The 17,381-nt window shown below is 41.3% G+C and overlaps 1 protein-coding gene across 4 annotated transcripts in view; it reads left to right on the forward strand.

Moving 5' to 3' along the window:
- LOC122817233 (collagen alpha-1(XIV) chain-like) overlaps nt 1-17,381 on the forward strand; it is a 950,064-nt gene that overhangs the window by 241,218 nt on the left and 691,465 nt on the right. For all 4 annotated transcript variants that reach the window (XM_044090454.1, XM_044090451.1, XM_044090453.1 and 1 more), the window contains exon 4: nt 4,658-4,801. In XM_044090454.1, the coding sequence (XP_043946389.1) occupies nt 4,658-4,801 (144 nt within the window). The remainder of the gene's footprint in view (nt 1-4,657; nt 4,802-17,381) is intronic.

Here is a 17,381-nt window from a genome sequence, read left to right on the forward strand (position 1 = left end):
TACTGTAACCTTTTCCTTGTTCAGTCTGGTGAGCGGGACGTCAGTGTGTCTGACTATGGAGTCACCTATTACAAGTGTATCAGGCATGTTGTTTGGCCTTAAGGGATGTGACTGTTTGGCACACTGACTTTGTGAACTATGTGTTGCATGTGCTATGTTTTGAGGTAGTGGTTGCTTGGATGTCTGCTTTGGAGGCCTCTGTTGTTTTGGTAGATTTTTAATTAGAGCCTCCAAGTATGTGTTTGTGTGTTTATGTGTTTGGTTTGCAGTTGTGATAGGTCTATGTGAGACTGGGTTTGTGGTGTGTGTGGTTACCTTCTCCTCCTGAATGGTAACATCTTTTAACTCTTTAGGAGAATTATTTAGAGTCTGGCAGGTGGATTTTCAGCATATTCAAATCGTAAACATTTAATATAACTATATGCAGCTTATATATTGTGGTTTTCTACTCCTTATACCAAATCCATCTTGTATTGTCCTGTTTTTTGTATGCTGTAACATGCTTGCATTTAAGCATCGTAATACTTAATAATAAATAAATATATAAATAAAAATTGTACTGTATTCAGACAGAAACTTGGTAACCTTATAAATGATAACAAGTTCGTTAGTCAGGTACCTGGCTTTTAATGATATCAATCATTAGCCAATAACCATTGTATGAGGCTAAGAGGTTGACTAAAAGAAGTGAAAGTGATTTATTTGCATGACATGGTTTTAAACTCTGTATTTTAAATTTAAATTGCAAGAAACTGAAATCTTTACTTGTATTAAATGGAATGATTTGATACAGTGTAAGATCACATTACTTTTATTATTTAACCAATACTGACTATGTCTTCTTTCAGGGGTTACAGAGAGTATTGATCTTTTAAAGTTATTTGTTAGTCATAGTTCATACAAGTCAACAGAGAATAAATCAAACTCATGTCCACAGAATGACTATCCAAAATAAATGTCCAAAATCCTCATGACCTTAACTCCATATTTACCAATAACCCATAAGTCAAAATACCAGGAATTTCATGAATATGTTTTAACTATTATGTATACAGTTAAAAATGCTATTTCAGTGAAAGCCATTATATTCGGGATATGAGATGCGTTCTGTAATATTTTTCTGTGTTTCCTTTTATTTTAGTCTAAACTAGTTTCTAATCTATCTACTACAGGATTCTACATTGCCTTGGGTTTTATTGTAGTGTTGTCAGATACTGAGGACAAATATCCAGTGGCCCAGTTTGCATAACTAGCATTAGTCTTTGGATCCTTGGTTTTGAACAATTATAATTTACTTTAATATATTCATAAAGAGTCAGGAAAATAAAAATCTTCATAATTTCCATCAGCAATCACTTATAGCATGCAGGAGTATATGTTTGTGTAGGTTGTTTTCAGGAATGAAAAAACAAGATACACCTCAATGCTATAAGAAATTACTGCTGGGTTGCCTACCTCTGATACAATGACAAACTCCATTTTTTCCCACTTGTAACTCATTCATGTTTGGAAAGTATTAAGAGAGGTGATTCAAATATCTGCTGTCCTCACTGTTGTGCATGTAAACTTTTGCTCTGAACAGGAAATTTCTGGAATGGTCAGAACCCCAAAAATATATGGACGTCATACCCTCTGTCCCTTGGAACCTGACTAACGTAGCATATGACATGGTACTCCACCATCCCCCTGACGTCCAAGAATTTGAAATAATGAAGGTCAGACAGTATTAACACTGTTACTACTAAGTTTAAGGCTATACAGCTGAAGAAATATAGCCTAATTCCATCAATCTTCTAAACTAACAGACAAGATTCCTCACAGATCCATATTCTCTGTCCTGTCTTAGGAGTTAGAATCACCACAGAACTGGACACATTCCAGTGTCAACAGTATTTGATTAACTAGACTTCACATTATGCATCCTAAGCCAAGTGCTAAACATGACAATTTTAAAAAACCAAAAACTGGTGCATGGCCCACTGGTGCAAAGAAGCCTTCCTTTACCCTTTTCAATGCATTGTTTCACTGTGCACTGCACTTTGCTCAGAACAGTTTTTTTGTTATCTGTTGCATACAGATTTTCCTTCTGAAGTTTAAAATAGGGGTCCTTTTCCTTGCAGCTGCTGGGTATTAGGCAGTAATAGGACAATGGTTCCTCTGGATAGGAATGATATAGGCATTTACATGAAACAACTAAAAAAGATACAATATGTCACTCTGGCAGCAAGGCATGCATGCATAAGAAGCATAATTGTTACATACATTGCTTACATTTCATTTATTGCTGCATGCTAACTATCAACACTATCACAGACGAATAAACCCCTATGCATATCCTGTCTATCATTAACTTCTGTGTTGAATTTAAGTTCCTAATATTTTAAGGACAGTATTTTTCTGTACCTGAAGCATTCCCTCTGGAGACAATCTTGCCCATCTTTTTCTTATTTTAAGTGAATATAAATTCAAATCCCTTACTCTATAAGTAATGTCTTTTAACAATTATTAAATACAAACAAAAAGAAATGATCTTTAAAAGATACAGGCTTGGCCAAAGTGAGAAGGACTGTCAAACAACAACTAATTTTCCTAATCAAAACAAATGTCTGTGTCCATACTGGGTAAGTGGCCTATGGTGGTCTCCAGCTTTAAGTACTTGATTGAAATTCTGAGACTGCCAGAGAGCGATATAATGAGGTATATGTATAACAGTGCAAAGAGTCCTTCAGATTCACTGTATACAATGCCAAAAAAAAAATCACAGATGTCTGGCACTGAGAATGCTGGCCATCTCTTCAAACAAAGGCTGTACCACAGGAACACTTGAAAATGACTTTTACATATTTCTGAATGGAAAACTGGGTAAGTGCCTATCTATATGGTGAAAACTCCGTGACACTTTACTAGAATAGCTGATGTGTTGATATCTGACCTGGATCACTGCCTTCACTGGGAGGCTAAGGAGTGGCAGATGATAACTTGAAGCTTCACGAGGTGTTTGCACTAATAATGGAAAAAGAATGAATATCAGCTACAAAGTTACAGAGATTGCACTGATATCTAAATAAGTGGTATTCTAAGTGAGAAATAGTATTTGTTCCAGAAATAATACAGTTGTTTAACCAACTCTGTTAACACAGGTATAGGGTAAGTACATTTTTACCAAAAATGAATTCATTCATTTTTTAATTACCCACTTAATTTAATTCAGGGTCATAGGTGAGCTAGAGACGATCTTAACATTTAATGTATGTCAGGCAGAAAAAGTAATCCTGTTTGCTATGCAATGGAACTCCATTAGAAGAGAGACACACATACACATATGCACACACACACACATACACACACACACACACACACACACACACACACACACACACACACACACACACACACACACGGATATAGACACACACACACGGATATAAACATACACACACACACGAATATAGACACACACACACGGATATAAACATACACACAAACACACACACACACACACACACACACACACACACACACACACACACACACACACACACACACACACACACACACACACACACACAGCTATGGACAGTTCGGAGGATCGCCATTTCACTTATGGAATGTCTTACAGATACAAACACAAACTGGAGCACCTGATAAAATCCCACATAGGCACAAAAGTGATAGGTGGCCGCCATGTAGAAGACACCATAACCAAGAAGTGAACTGAAGAAGCAGGTGTGAGAATCGACAATATAATCAGCGTCTGCACACCAGGCTGCACTTTTACTAAACCAAACAGCTAAACAATTGAACTAACTAAACAATGGTAGTCTTTTTATTTGCACTTTAGATTTTACTGTACCTTTGTAATGCTTTTGCAAGGCAAACCTAGCTGCCTAATAAGCATTAGTAGTAACCTTCTAGAAAACTCTAAGCTGAGAAGCAGAAAAAGGAGCAGTTTCATACAGGATACAGGATAGTATCTCTGAAACTATAGCTCATACAGTTAATAATAAAGATAAGCCATTAGTGTATAGTTTATTAATAGTTTAGGAGCCTATAACCAATATAATCATAGTGTCTGGGAGGTGTAATCCTGGGTAGCAGCATTTCAGTGTACTAGGGTCTGACACTTCAGGTAGAATACGATGACATCTTGATGGAGTTTCCACAAACATGTGAATGTACGAAACAAATCAGGAAGTGAAGAGGATCAGGTTTAGAGCTAATACTGTAGAGTAACACTTTAGCTCTGCACAGCAACTGTAATGATCGTTTCTCCCTCAGCCTGAGTACTTTAACTATTGTTTTTTATAGTCAGTTATTTCTAGAGCTGGGCCTCAGAATAAAACTTAATATACAGTAACTACTATGACTTTCCTAGTAGAGTAAGTTTATTCAAAAATGTCATAATAAAAAAAAACAATATTTTTCTAGGTCATAAGAGGTTAACATGACATCTAAAATTACTTTGATGATGTCACACGAATTTTGCTGCACCACTACTTATATAAAGTCAGGCACTAAACATTTTAAAGTTTTGACAATTTTTTTTAATTTAGCTGAAACACTTTTAATAAAGAAGATGTTTGTTGATAAAAAAGGCATTGCAATTGTATAAACACCACTTTGAATGGCATTAACTCTGTCTGTACTTATTTTTCAGGCGACCTTGAACAAGATGTCATTCTCAACAGTAATGCAGCTCGTGCTACAGTTGGGGGGCTCAACCCTTCTAAGGAGTATGTCCTTCAGATCTTTGTGGTGAATGGCACACAAGAAACACTATTTGCAAAGAGGAAATTTATCAGTCAGTATTTTCTTCATCTTAATCATTGCTTACGACTTGTGTTTACCATGATGAATTAACAAGATTAAGTGTTTGACTTAATCATCGCTTGTTATTTTCTTCAATGAGACAGTCCCACTGAGCTCCCACCAGCAAACCACTTTTATCCTTGGAGAAGATCAGGTCTTAACCTTTTTTGCAAGACAGAAGGAAAGGAGCATATAAGGGAAATGTTATCCCTTTCAATCTCCGATACTAAATGACAGCATAACATGTGCTGAAAGCTGCAGTCTCTCACAGATGGAGTTTGCAAAGCTACTGCTTCAGATGTTTGGACAAACCCACTTTTTACAAGTAAAGTACATAAATGTTTATTTCATGTTGAAAAAAATCAGAAATGAGATACATTACATCTCGGGTACTCCTTCTGTCAGACACATAGCTCGACAAATGAACTCAAAGCTTTGCTGTCTATTGATGACGTAGTATCTGATTATTTGGGGCTTCAGTAAATTTACTATGTGAATCCATAGGCTCATATGTGTTTACTGGGCTAACGACCACAAGGGCCTTTTTAAGCCTAGCCATGCATCCCAAATCTCTGACAAGTATTGATACCCTTAATAAGTGTAAGCAGGGGTTTGGGAGATGAACCATTTACAGGTTACCTGTGTCCATTAGAGACATAGGTGCCAAACCAGGGATGAATTTATGGTTTCCCATCCAACTATCCAATTTGCACTTGAATTGGGTTAGGGAGGAACTCTGTTTTATATCGATGGGGAGCCTGTTCCATAAACGCTGAGGTCAATTAGGAAATAGTGAAATTCTCCTGTATTCATTTATACCCATATTGTTAGGTGGAGCAAATTTCTGGGACATGCTGGGATAAAATAGATTGAGGGTACCCAGGAGATCATGTTGAAAGTAGGAAAGGATGTTGAGCTGGTAGCTGTTTGGAGTGCAGTGGTGCTTTGCTAAATACCTGACTGATAACCTAGAAAGGCATTATAGTGAGAAATGAGTTTGGTTGCAAACATATATCACTGTTGAGCATTTGATAGAGAAACCACATTGTAAAGGCATGAATGCAGGAGGAATCATCACTGCAAGGTGAGACCAGCCAATAGCATGGCAGAATGTACTCTTGACTCAGCTGCATTCTACAGAGTCCTGGTTCCTAACAGCACCATCCCCGTGTCCTGTGGCGTACTGCATTTGATATGGATGCTTGCACCTCATTTCTTTGGCACATGCCAAGGTTGCACCTGCATATGGACAAGATATTCTTTTCTCTCTTTCATTTTGCATGACATAAGAATTCCCTAGAACAGATTATTTAATGCACAACTGCAGTTCATCTATTTGCAACCATCTGGAATGTGTTTTCGTTTTGTATCTGGCTACTTTTCTGCCATTTTACACAGCCTCATCTTATAGGATAATAGGAAATTACTAGGCTACTGGCCCTGAGGCCCTCACAAGCCTAGGCAAGACTTTAGACTATGTTCCAACAAGTCAATACCTTATGCCACTGTCCAGCAGGGACATAGGTGGAATCTACAGTTGGTCCCCTGGTCTCCCCTGAATGGAAGAGGGGAAATATCTCTTCTATCAGTTTCCAAATCTTCAGCAAATGTCTTTTGTGACCAGTGATTCAGGCATTATTGTCTCTCTGGTACAGGCCCACTAGCGTGGGGTCCCTGGTGTGCTACAAACTGCATAAAATTTATAATGATTTATTCATATCAAATGAATCAATTATATGTTAATAATCTGATGTGTTTCATTTAAGATTATCAGTTTATCACTCTGCGGTACTTAGTATGTAGTTAATAACCTGATGTGTTTCATTTAAGATTATCGGTTTATAACTCTGTGGTAGTTAGTATGTAGTTAATAACCTGATGTGTTTCATTAAATATTATCGGTTTATAACTCTGCGGTAGTTAGTACATAGTTCAGGTCTGGACATCTTGTAGACTGGTTGGTTACAAAGTGATTTACGGTTGAAGACTTTGAAAAAATAAATTCTGATTTACAACTAGTATATAAACACTTTGAAAATATTGTAAGACAAAATAGTGTTTATATATGGAGGCTTTTGACGATGTACATTTTGATGTACAGCTGGTTCAAAACACATGAAAAATATTGTAGGGCATATTAGTCATGCCTATAATGTAAATGTTTTCTTTAACTTTTGAATTGGTCTGGACTAAATATATTAGTTTTATTATTTAATTTTTGAAATAACTATTTATAGAATAGGGAATGAAAATATCTAAGATGAAAATATTTAAGATGACTGAAGTATTCTAGTGTCAGTGTGCAAGAAAAAAGTGATATTTACAACTACAGGCAGTAAAGAGGTCTGAAACTCTCATCTTGCTGTATGAACACATTAAAAAGTGACTGATAAACAGGTATGAACAGTACAAGAAAGAAAGATGGAGGGTGAACATTTCAGATTATGTAACCTGAACTGTTTCCCTTCCCTCTGTTCTTGAGGAATTGCAGGGTATTTCAACCATGCTACTTTACTATTCACTCTTACCTTATTTAATACCTCTAATATAGCCCTCCTTCTCTTATAGAGTGTTCTCGAGTAATTCTTGATCAGCTTTAGGCAGATTCCTGCAAATGGGATAACATTATGCTTTTTGCTTGCATTATTATTTTTTTATCATTTTTTTATCATTTTATTATTTTTTAAATCATCTAAAAGCTAAGAAAACTTGGTGTAAATCCCTGTCTCATCAGGTGGGTGGCCAGCTTGCTCACCGACAAGACCCTCAGAGTTAAAATAGGCACCTTCACCTCCGATAGCAGACCTGTCACTAGTGGAGTTCCCCAGGGATCTGTCCTGGGACCCCTACTGTTTCCCATCTATTTCTGGGAGGTATAGGCAAAGACAAAAAGTATGTGGCTGACCAAGTTTGCCAGTGACTGTAAGTTGGGTGCTGCCAGCTTCATGCTTCTTAAGACAGAAGTGGTGAACTTCAAGACACCCATGCAGATGGCGAATACAGATGTTCATCGTGTTTCACTGTTGCAGTCATGACTGTAGAGTTCTCCCCTGCCGGCAGGCAGCCCTCGGTCGGCCAGAATCCCAAAGTCTGGGTCCGGCGTCGGCTGTTCAACCATGCTCCCTGATGTCAGAGCGCCAGGAGTACAAAGCTGACAGCCGACGCCATCTTCTCCAGTCTTTCTTGCCGTGCAGTGATAGCAGTTCGCAAGTGCCGGTCGGCTGATTCCTGACGATTTTTTCTGATAAACTTCAGTCCAAAGACTTTTTTCTCCACTCAAAGCTAAGTACCCCATTGAGGAAACTTTTTCTTGCTCCAGTCCGATGTCAGAAAAAGTTAATAATTGCATTTCATGTGGGAAGCAAATACCTCATAAGGATTTTCATTATTACTGTATTCCTTGCTTAGGCCCTGACCACGACGTAGCTAGTTGTTGGTTTTGTGCTAGATTCAATCAACGTACAATTAAACGAAGGTACGATTTTGCTTTTCATTACTTCGGTAGGCGCTTTAACTATAAAATGTCGTCGGATACAGTTCCGGCTACCGGAGTTCACAAACGTCGCAAGGATAAAGACAGGCCTCTGAGGTCCAAATCTGATGATAGCGCACAAACGGACCCAGCTTCAGGTTTGGCCGTCGTCAGTGAGGCACTTTTGCAGCCCCTGTCGTCGGCCATTTCAGAACCGATGGCCGAAACGGACTCTCATGAGGAGCCAACAAGGCCTTTAAATATCTCTATTGCAGGATCTTCGGACAATGCTCCTTCGGATGGGTCCAGAGCCGCTGTGCAGGTACCGGCTTCTGAAGGGGTTTTCAGGCCTACTCAGCTTATAATAAAGGCAAAGCCAAAGACAAAGGCAAAGACTCCTTCTAAATCAAAGACTGCAACACAGGCCTCTTCTGAACCGGCTCCCAAGTCACAGAAACAGTTACTCAAGATGGCAGAGGATTTACTTACTAAGATTAGGGTTCACATCCCCCTCCAGATAAAAGGCCAAGGCAAGATGTTTATTATGATTCCTCTGATCAGGCTTCTGTTTCTTCAGTTTCCTCTTCTGACCAGGAATATTCTTTCCCTCCTTATGAGGATTCTGATGCTGAGGAATCTATTCCCTCAGCTTTACCCCTGAGGATTTCTCTTTTGGGGAAACTTTGCATGAAATGAGGGAACATTTCCACTGGGAAGGACAGGAGTATTCAGAATCTAAGAAAAGACTAAGGGATTTTCTTCTTCTCCCCCAACATAGACCCCTGGCTATTCCTCCTGTTTTGGATATTGTGGATGATGCTTTTTCGGAGGCTAATTTAACCCCTGATTCTTTTCCTCCTGCTCCTGTCAAGCCAGATAGATATTACAGGGTTCCTGATTCACACCAGTTTTTATACAAGAACCCTTCTGCTGACCCTGAAACCATTTCTCAGGGCCCTAAGGGAGTTAAGGCCGCTTCTGCCAAAAATCCCATTTCCACTGAAAAGGACTCTAGATCTTTGCAAAGTTGGGGCAAAAAAGTGTACACTTCTGCTACCTTGTCCATCAGGGCTTTAAACTGTCAGTTTCATATGCTGAAATACCAGCAATTTCTCTTGTCTGTTTTAAAACAAAAGCTTACTTCCATTTCTGCCTGTGCAGATGATAAGGAATTACATGACTTATTGCATGCCACTGAACAAGTTGGAAAGCATGGTTTACACTGTGGATTTGATGCCTTGGAGGCTTCTTGTAGGGCTGCTGTCTCCGGCACAGTCATTAGAAGGCATGCATGGCTAAAGGAACAAAATTTGCCAGAACAAGTGAAAGCTAAATTATTGGATGCTCCTGTTCAGCATAATGTTTTGTTTGGATCAAAAGCTGAAGAGGTGATTAAAAAGATGGAGGATAAGGCGAAATCCATGCAAACAGTTAAAGATTTCTTACAAGTACAGCCACCAAGATTTAGCAGAAATTGGCCTTCTAAAAATTGGTCCTTTCCCACTTCAGACAGGCCTCAGAGGGGTAGATATAGACGCTCCAGAGGAAGGCCTCAAACACAAGGTTCTTATAGACCAAGTCAGTGGACTGCTTCCACCCCTAGGGGAGGAGAGGACAGGTCACAAACTCATAGGAAACAAACTCAATGACTCACTCTGTTGGGATGCAGGAACTTCTTGCCTGGAAGCCCCTCTCGGAGGAAAACTCTCTCTTTTTTATCAAAATTGGACTCATATAACCCAAGACAAGTGGGTTTTGGATGTGGTTCTAAGAGGTTACAAATTCCATTTTCATACCCTGCCAAGGCCAAGCGGATGGCCAGACCTTCCAAAACATCAATGGACAGAGGCCTTAAACCAGGTGGAAGCTCTTTTGTCTATGAAAGCCATAGAACTGGTTCCACTTTCAGAGATGGGACAAGGTTTTTACTGAAGGCTCTTTCTAGTCCCCAGGAAGCAAAACTCATGGAGACCCATTCTGGATCTGTTAAGTCTTGAACACCTTTCTAGAGATTCCAAAATTCAAGATGCTTACTCTACAGCAGCTACTTCCAATGCTGTCCAAAGATGCTTGGATGGTAACTTTGGATTTAAAGGAGGCATATTTACACATTCCCATCAGGCAGGATCGCAGAAAATACCTCAGGTTCAAGGCCGGATCGAGGCACTTTCAATACTCTGCACTGCCCTTTGGATTGTCTACTGCGCCCAGGGTCTTCACCAAATGCCTGGCTCCAGTAGTAGCTTACTGCAGACTCAAGGGAATTCAAATTTACCCTTATCTGGACGATTGTCTAATTCAGTCAGACAGCAAGGATGTCTTACTCCAGCATCTAGAATTTGTTCAGAACCTTCTCAAATTCCTGGGTTTCTCTGTAAACATAAAAAAGTCAAATTTGACACCCTCACAACAGATAACTTTTCTGGGTGCTCTTCTAAACTCCACAACCCAGATGGCATTTCTAACATCCGAAAAACAGTTACAGCTGGTTTCAACTTTCAAAACCTTGGCAACCTTAACTCAGCTATCTACAAGGAGACTCCTGCAGGCTCTGGGTTACATGGCCTCCTGCATCCTTCTCGTACCATATGCAAGACTACACATGAGGAAAATACAGTGGTACCTAAAAAGTGTATGGTCTCAGCATTGCCACAGTTTGGACATACTGATCTCCGTCCTTCCTTGCCTTTAAAAGGAATTTCTTTGGTGGTCCAGGGCATGTACTCTAAACAAAGGGAAGCCCTTCTGTCTGCCTCCTGCCACTCAAATTCTAACCACGGACGCCTCGGATTATGCTTGGGGAGCCCATTTTCAGGGCAACTGTCTGTAGGGCCTTTGGACAAGGGATCAGAAGCACCTGCATATCAATTTAAAGGAAATGTTAGCCATCCAGAAAGCTCTACTGGCCCTCAGGAATCTTTTACATCCATGACAACTACTAATACGGACAGACAACACTACAGTTATGTGGTACATAAACAAGCAAGGGGGATCTCATTCCTAACCCCTTTGCAGACTAGACATGGATCTATGGAACACAGCTCTAGTTTGCAATCTGGACCTCCAGGCTCAGTTTCTGCCAGGGAAGCTAAACTTCCTGGCAGAGAGTCTAAGCAGAAACCTTTCGGATCCACATGAATGGATGCTGGACACAAAAATATTCAGGATGATAACAGCATTCTGGGGATGTCCTCACATAGACCTCTTTGCATCCCACCTCAATCATCAACTATGGAATTTTTGCACTAGGACTTTCCACAAAGAAGCTTGGAAAGTGGATGCCCTATCATTCAGTTGGAGGAACCTTTCGGGATATGCCTTTCCGCCTCTTCCTCTTCTTCCACGGGTATTATTAAAGATAAAACAGGTCAAGCCCAAGATGATAATCTTGCTGGCCCCAAATTGGCCTCGACAGTTTTGGTACCCAACTCTAAAAAACCTATGTCTGGAGCCCCCTTGGGTTTTACCTCAGTCTCCGAACCTTCTGTCCCAACATCAGGGTCAGGTTCTACACCCTCATGTCAGAACTCTCAGCCTGGCGGCCTGGTTAATCCAGGGCCTTTGATGTCTTCTTTCCTACCTAAGTAGGTTATGGATGTAATTTTGGAAGCCAGACGTCCTAGTACTAGAAAATCTTATGCAGGAAAATGGAAAAGATTTTGTTCCTGGATGCAGGCTCAGGATTCTGATCCTCTTCTTCTGAACATTCCTTTAATTTTACTTTACTTGACAGATCTCTTACATAAGGGCCTCTCTTTCTCTTCCATTAAGATTCATGCCTCTGCTATTTCTGCTCATTATAATACAGATCTTCCAATCTTTTCCCACCATCTCATGAGACAGTTTCTCAGGGGAGCTAAGTACTTAAGACCTCCTAGATCTCCTCCCATTCCTGCTTGGGATCTCAACTATGTTTTGGAAAAACTGACCTTGCCTCCTTTTGAGCCTGCCACCTCTTCTGACATCAAGTTTATATCTTGGAAGACAGCTATTATGTTAGCCCTAACCTCTGCCAGGAGAGTTTCAGAGTTACAAGCTCTTATGGCTGTGGAGCCTTATATTATTTTTCATCAAGACAGAGTGTCTTTGAGGACTAATCCTACCTTCATGCCTAAGGTAGTTTCCAAAGTGGCTTTAAATCAGACTATCCACTTGCCTACCTTTTTCCCCACTCCTCAAAATAAAGGGGAAAGGATCTTACATTCCTTGGATGTACACAGACAACTACGTTTTCATCTGGACAGAACCAAGGACATCAGGAAATCAGAGCAATTGTTTGTTTCTTATGCTTCAAGTTCCCAAGATAAAGCCATTTCAAAACAGACCATTTCTAAATGGATTGCTCATGGAATCAGATTTTGTTATTCTCACCATGGAAAGCAAATCCCAGGGAGTATACGGACACATTCCACCAGAGCTGCTGCCACTTCTGCGGCTTTTCACAGGGGAGTTCCTACCAAGGACATTTTGGAGGCTGCAACTTGGAGTTCAGTGCATACTTTTTCTAAGCACTACAATCTACCTCTCTACTCTAAGTCTAGGGCAGGCTTTGCCTCTGCAGTCTTGCAGGGCCTTTTAGCCACCCCTTCTTCTTTATGACCACCTCCCTTTCTTTCAGCTTTGGGATTCTACCCTACAGTCATGACTGCAACAGTGAAACACGATGAACATAGTACAGTTGTGTACACCTACCATAAATGTAGATGTTCGAGTGTCTTCACTGTTGCAGTCTGGGTTTCCCTCCCTCCTATCCCCTCTTGTTTTTACTTTTGTGTGGTTCCTTTTTTCACCATTCTTCTGAGATGTATTTGCAAAGGATATGGGACCTTTTTCATTTTGAGACTCCTGACATCTGGGGCAAGAAAAACTGGAGAAGATGGCGTCGGCTGTCAGCTTTGTACTCCTGGCGCTCTGACGTCAGGGAGCATGGTTGAACAGCCAACGCCGAACCCAGACTTTGGGATTCTGGCCGACCAAGAGCTGCCTGCCGGCAGGGGTGAACCCTACAGTCATGACTGCAACAGTGAAGACACTCGAACATCTACATTTATGGTAGGTGTACACAACTGTACTTTACGACTGCTGAATCCTACACAAATGCACTCTATAAGCACTTGCACGAGTGCATGGATTGTGCTTTCTGAAAGAGAACCAAGATGCTGTCCTCCAAAAAAAGGAAGCCAATCTGGTGGTCCCCTGCCATAAACAAACTCTACAACAGAAGGAAGAAATTGTTGCAAAAGAGAGTAAAATCCCATGAGTGGAGGAGCTCCCTGGCCAGCCTCAGTAAGAAGCTGAGATCCCTTATAAGATCATCCAAAGCTAGCTACGAAAACAAAATCACAACTGATTCTAAGGGCAACCACAAAGCATTCTATAGCTATGTCAAGAATCTCAATGGCAACACCCAGATCTGCTCTGAGTTACAGCACAATGACACGAAAATTACAGAACCATCTGATATTGCCAACATCCTGGCAGATAGGTTCAGTGCTAACTTTACCCCCCCTCACCCCCCTAAAGGGCCCATATCTATACAGGAAGAATGCAGAGTCCCTGTAGTCACATCTATGCAGGTAAAAGCTGCACGCTCTAAAACTAAAAACACAACATCCATGGGCCCGGACAACATCCCAGGCTGCGCTTTACATGAACTTCAGAACGAAGCAGCTCCCCACCTAAGCACCATGTTCAATCATAGTCTCACATCAGGCTTTGTGCCCACTGAATGGCACACAGCAACAGTTATCCCACTCCACAAAGGGGGAACCACCACTGATCCTGGAAACTATCGCCCTATTAGCCTGATGAGCCTGGTCTGCAAGGCCATGGAATGTATCATCATGGAACTCATAAACAAAGACTTTGGTAGCCTCCAAATTCTGGACACCACCCAGTTCTGGTATGTGAAAGGCAGATCATGCCTTCTGAACCTGATCGACTTCTTTGAGGCAGTCATCAAAGCCATAGTGCAAGATGGTTCACACAGCCTATCTTGACCTCGACAAGGCTTTTGACACCATCCCCCGTTCTGGAATTATAGCTAAACTCACTAAACTAGGTATAAATCCCTATGTCACAAGATGGGTTGCCAACTGGCTCACTGATAGAACCCACACTGTAAAAGTTGCAGACTCCAAATCTGACTTCAAACCAGTGACAAGTGGATTACCATAGGGTTCAGTCCTGGGATCTCTCCTGTTTGGTGTCTACTTCTCTGAAGTACAGGCTAACATAGAAGGCCTCTGGCTAATGAAGTTTGCAGATGACTGCAAACTAGAAGCCATAGTTGAGTCCCCAAATGATGTGGACATCCTGCAGAAGGCCCTCACTGAGACAGATGCCTGGTGTCAGAGGAATTAGCCTCAAGCTTAATGCAAAAAAGTGCATTGTTATCCCCTTTGGAAAAACTCTGTACCCATGAACTACCATATAAACAGCAGTCTACTTAACACCGAATGTGTGATAAGAGACCTTGGGACCCAAGTGGACAGTAGTCTCTCCTTTGATAATCACATCTCCACAGTAGTCAGGAAATCCTTCTATGTGGCACACCTCATCACAAAAGGGTTCTCATCCAGGAAAAAAGAGGTCATTGTTCCCCTCTACTCGGCACTCATTAGACCCATTATAGAGTACAGTGCCCCTTTTGGAATGTACCTCACAAGACATCTGCAGCAGCTGGAAAGGCCACAGAAGTACCCCACAAAGAGGATTACTGGCTTCAAATAGATTCCCTACACTGACCATCACAAAAAACTCCAGCTTTACTCCATAGCATATCGTCTACTCCAAGGTGATCTCTGCCTAACATATAAAGCTATGTCAAACCCAGAGCTGTTGGACATGCTACACCTAAAGAAATCCCAATCCTCCAAGCTACACTCTCTAGGGATCTAAACCTTGTCACCACAATAAACAGGATATGCTGGAGGGATAGATTTCTGTCCCAGAGACTTTTTATACGCTGGAACAAGCTACCCATCTATGTCAACCAAAGTTCCTCATTAGCACTCTTCAAGAAAAATCTTGATGAGAGGATGGGAAATAGGAAATACACCCTGGGGATCACTTCTGTAGCTCTGCTTGACAGGGGCACAGGAAATTAACTTTCTTGGGTGCCGTAAACCAGGGCACCTTGTTGGCTAGGCTTACTTAGGCCCTTGGGCTGATAGCCTAGTACCTACCTATGAACCTATGAACCCATGACTTCCCACACAATGTTAATGTACTGCAAGAAGGCCTCATAGCAACTAATGATTGGTGCCAAAGTCATGGCCTCAAGCTAAATGCAAAAATATGTATCATTATACCATTTGGCAAAAACACAACTCCTACTTATTACCACATCCATGGCAACCCCCTAAGCACACAGCCTGTGATGAGAGACCTAGGCACTCAGGTTGATAACAACCTCACATTTGACCATCATGTAGCAGCAGTGGTCAAAAAAGCCTTTTACTTGGTTCTTCTCATAATTAAAGGGATTGCTTCCAGAAAAAGGAGGTTATTTGCTCTCTATACTCCTCCTTCATTAGACTAATAATTGAGTATAACGCCCCGTTTGGGATGTACCTCTCCAGACATCTGCACCAACTGGAAAGGCTACTGAAATACCTCACAAAGAGAATCAATGGCCTCCAACACCTCCTGTGTGGACAGGCTCAAATCACTGTCACTCTACTTAGTATCGTACAGATTGCTCAAGGGGATCTGTGTCTCACTAATAAGGCAATCTCAGACCCTGCCCTAGTAGAGATGCTCCATATCCGTAAGTCTAACTCCTCACGCACTACCCTCTCAAAAGGCCTGAAACTAATATGTCACATTAACAAAACCTGCTGGACCAACTCAAGCACAACCTTGATGAGTGGATGGGAAACCACAAATTCATCCCAGGGGTTCCACCTCTGTCCCTCATTGACAGGAGTGACAGGTGCTGACTGAGGTTTCTTTTTGGGATAAACACTTGGCTAGGCTTGTAAGGGCCCCAGGGTCACTAGCCTAGTAACCTCCTGTGATCCTATAGTAAATGAATGAATGAATGTCCTTGGAATTTATTAATGCCTACACTAAATATACACCATTCTGTGTGAACAGGGAAGACAAGCATAACTTCCACCTTCTTTCTCCTAATTTTAGTTTTCCTTGCAGCTTTAAATATCAAGGGGGTTTCATAAAGGTCACCACAAAGTGTGGACTACATACACACTTAGTGTAAACATTTGAGTGACTAGGAAGCACAGAACATGTGGTAGAGATGTTCTTGAATGCAGATTGTATACACTTAGTATCTGCTCTTTCTTTGGCTGCTGCTTTCTACTGTCCCACTCCACGTATCCTGTCTGTTAGTGTCTCTTCATCTTCTGGTAGCACCAGTCTCTCCTGCATCAGCTACATTACAAACTACTCCAATCACCAAAACCCTCTCCCCCTCTCGCTCTTGTATTCCAAGCTACATTACAAATTACTCCAATCACCAAAACCCTCTCCCCCTCTCCCTCTTGTATTCCAAGCTACATTACAAACTACTCCAATCACCAAAACCCTCTCCCCCTCTCCCTCTTGTATTCCAAGCTACATTACAAACTACTCCAATCACCAAAACCCTCTCCCCTCTCCCTCTTGTATTCCAAGCTACATTACAAACTACTCCAATCACTAATACCCTCTCCCCCTCTCCCTCTTGTATTCCAAGCTACATTACAAACTACTCCAATCGCCAAAACCCTCTCCCCTCTCCCTCTTGTATTCCAAGCTACATTACAAATTACTCAATGTAATACCCTCTCCCCTCTCCCTCTTGTATTCCAAGCTACATTACAAACTACTCCAATCACTAATACCCTCTCCCCCTCTCCCTCTTGTATTCCAAGCTACATTACAAACACCTCCAATTGCCATAGCCCTCTTCCCCTCTCCCTCTTGTATTCCAAGCTACATTACAAACTACTCCAATCGCCAAAACCCTCTCCCCCTCTCCCTCTTGTATTCCAAGCTACATTACAAATTACTCCAATCGCCAATACCCTCTCCCCTCTCCCTCTTGTATTCCAAGCTACATTACAAACTACTCCAATCGCCAAAACCCTCTCCCCCT

This window comes from Protopterus annectens, chromosome 12.part0, assembly GCF_019279795.1.
Source record: "Protopterus annectens isolate FY-2018-M chromosome 12.part0, PAN1.0, whole genome shotgun sequence".
Taxonomy (NCBI): domain Eukaryota; kingdom Metazoa; phylum Chordata; order Ceratodontiformes; family Protopteridae; genus Protopterus; species Protopterus annectens.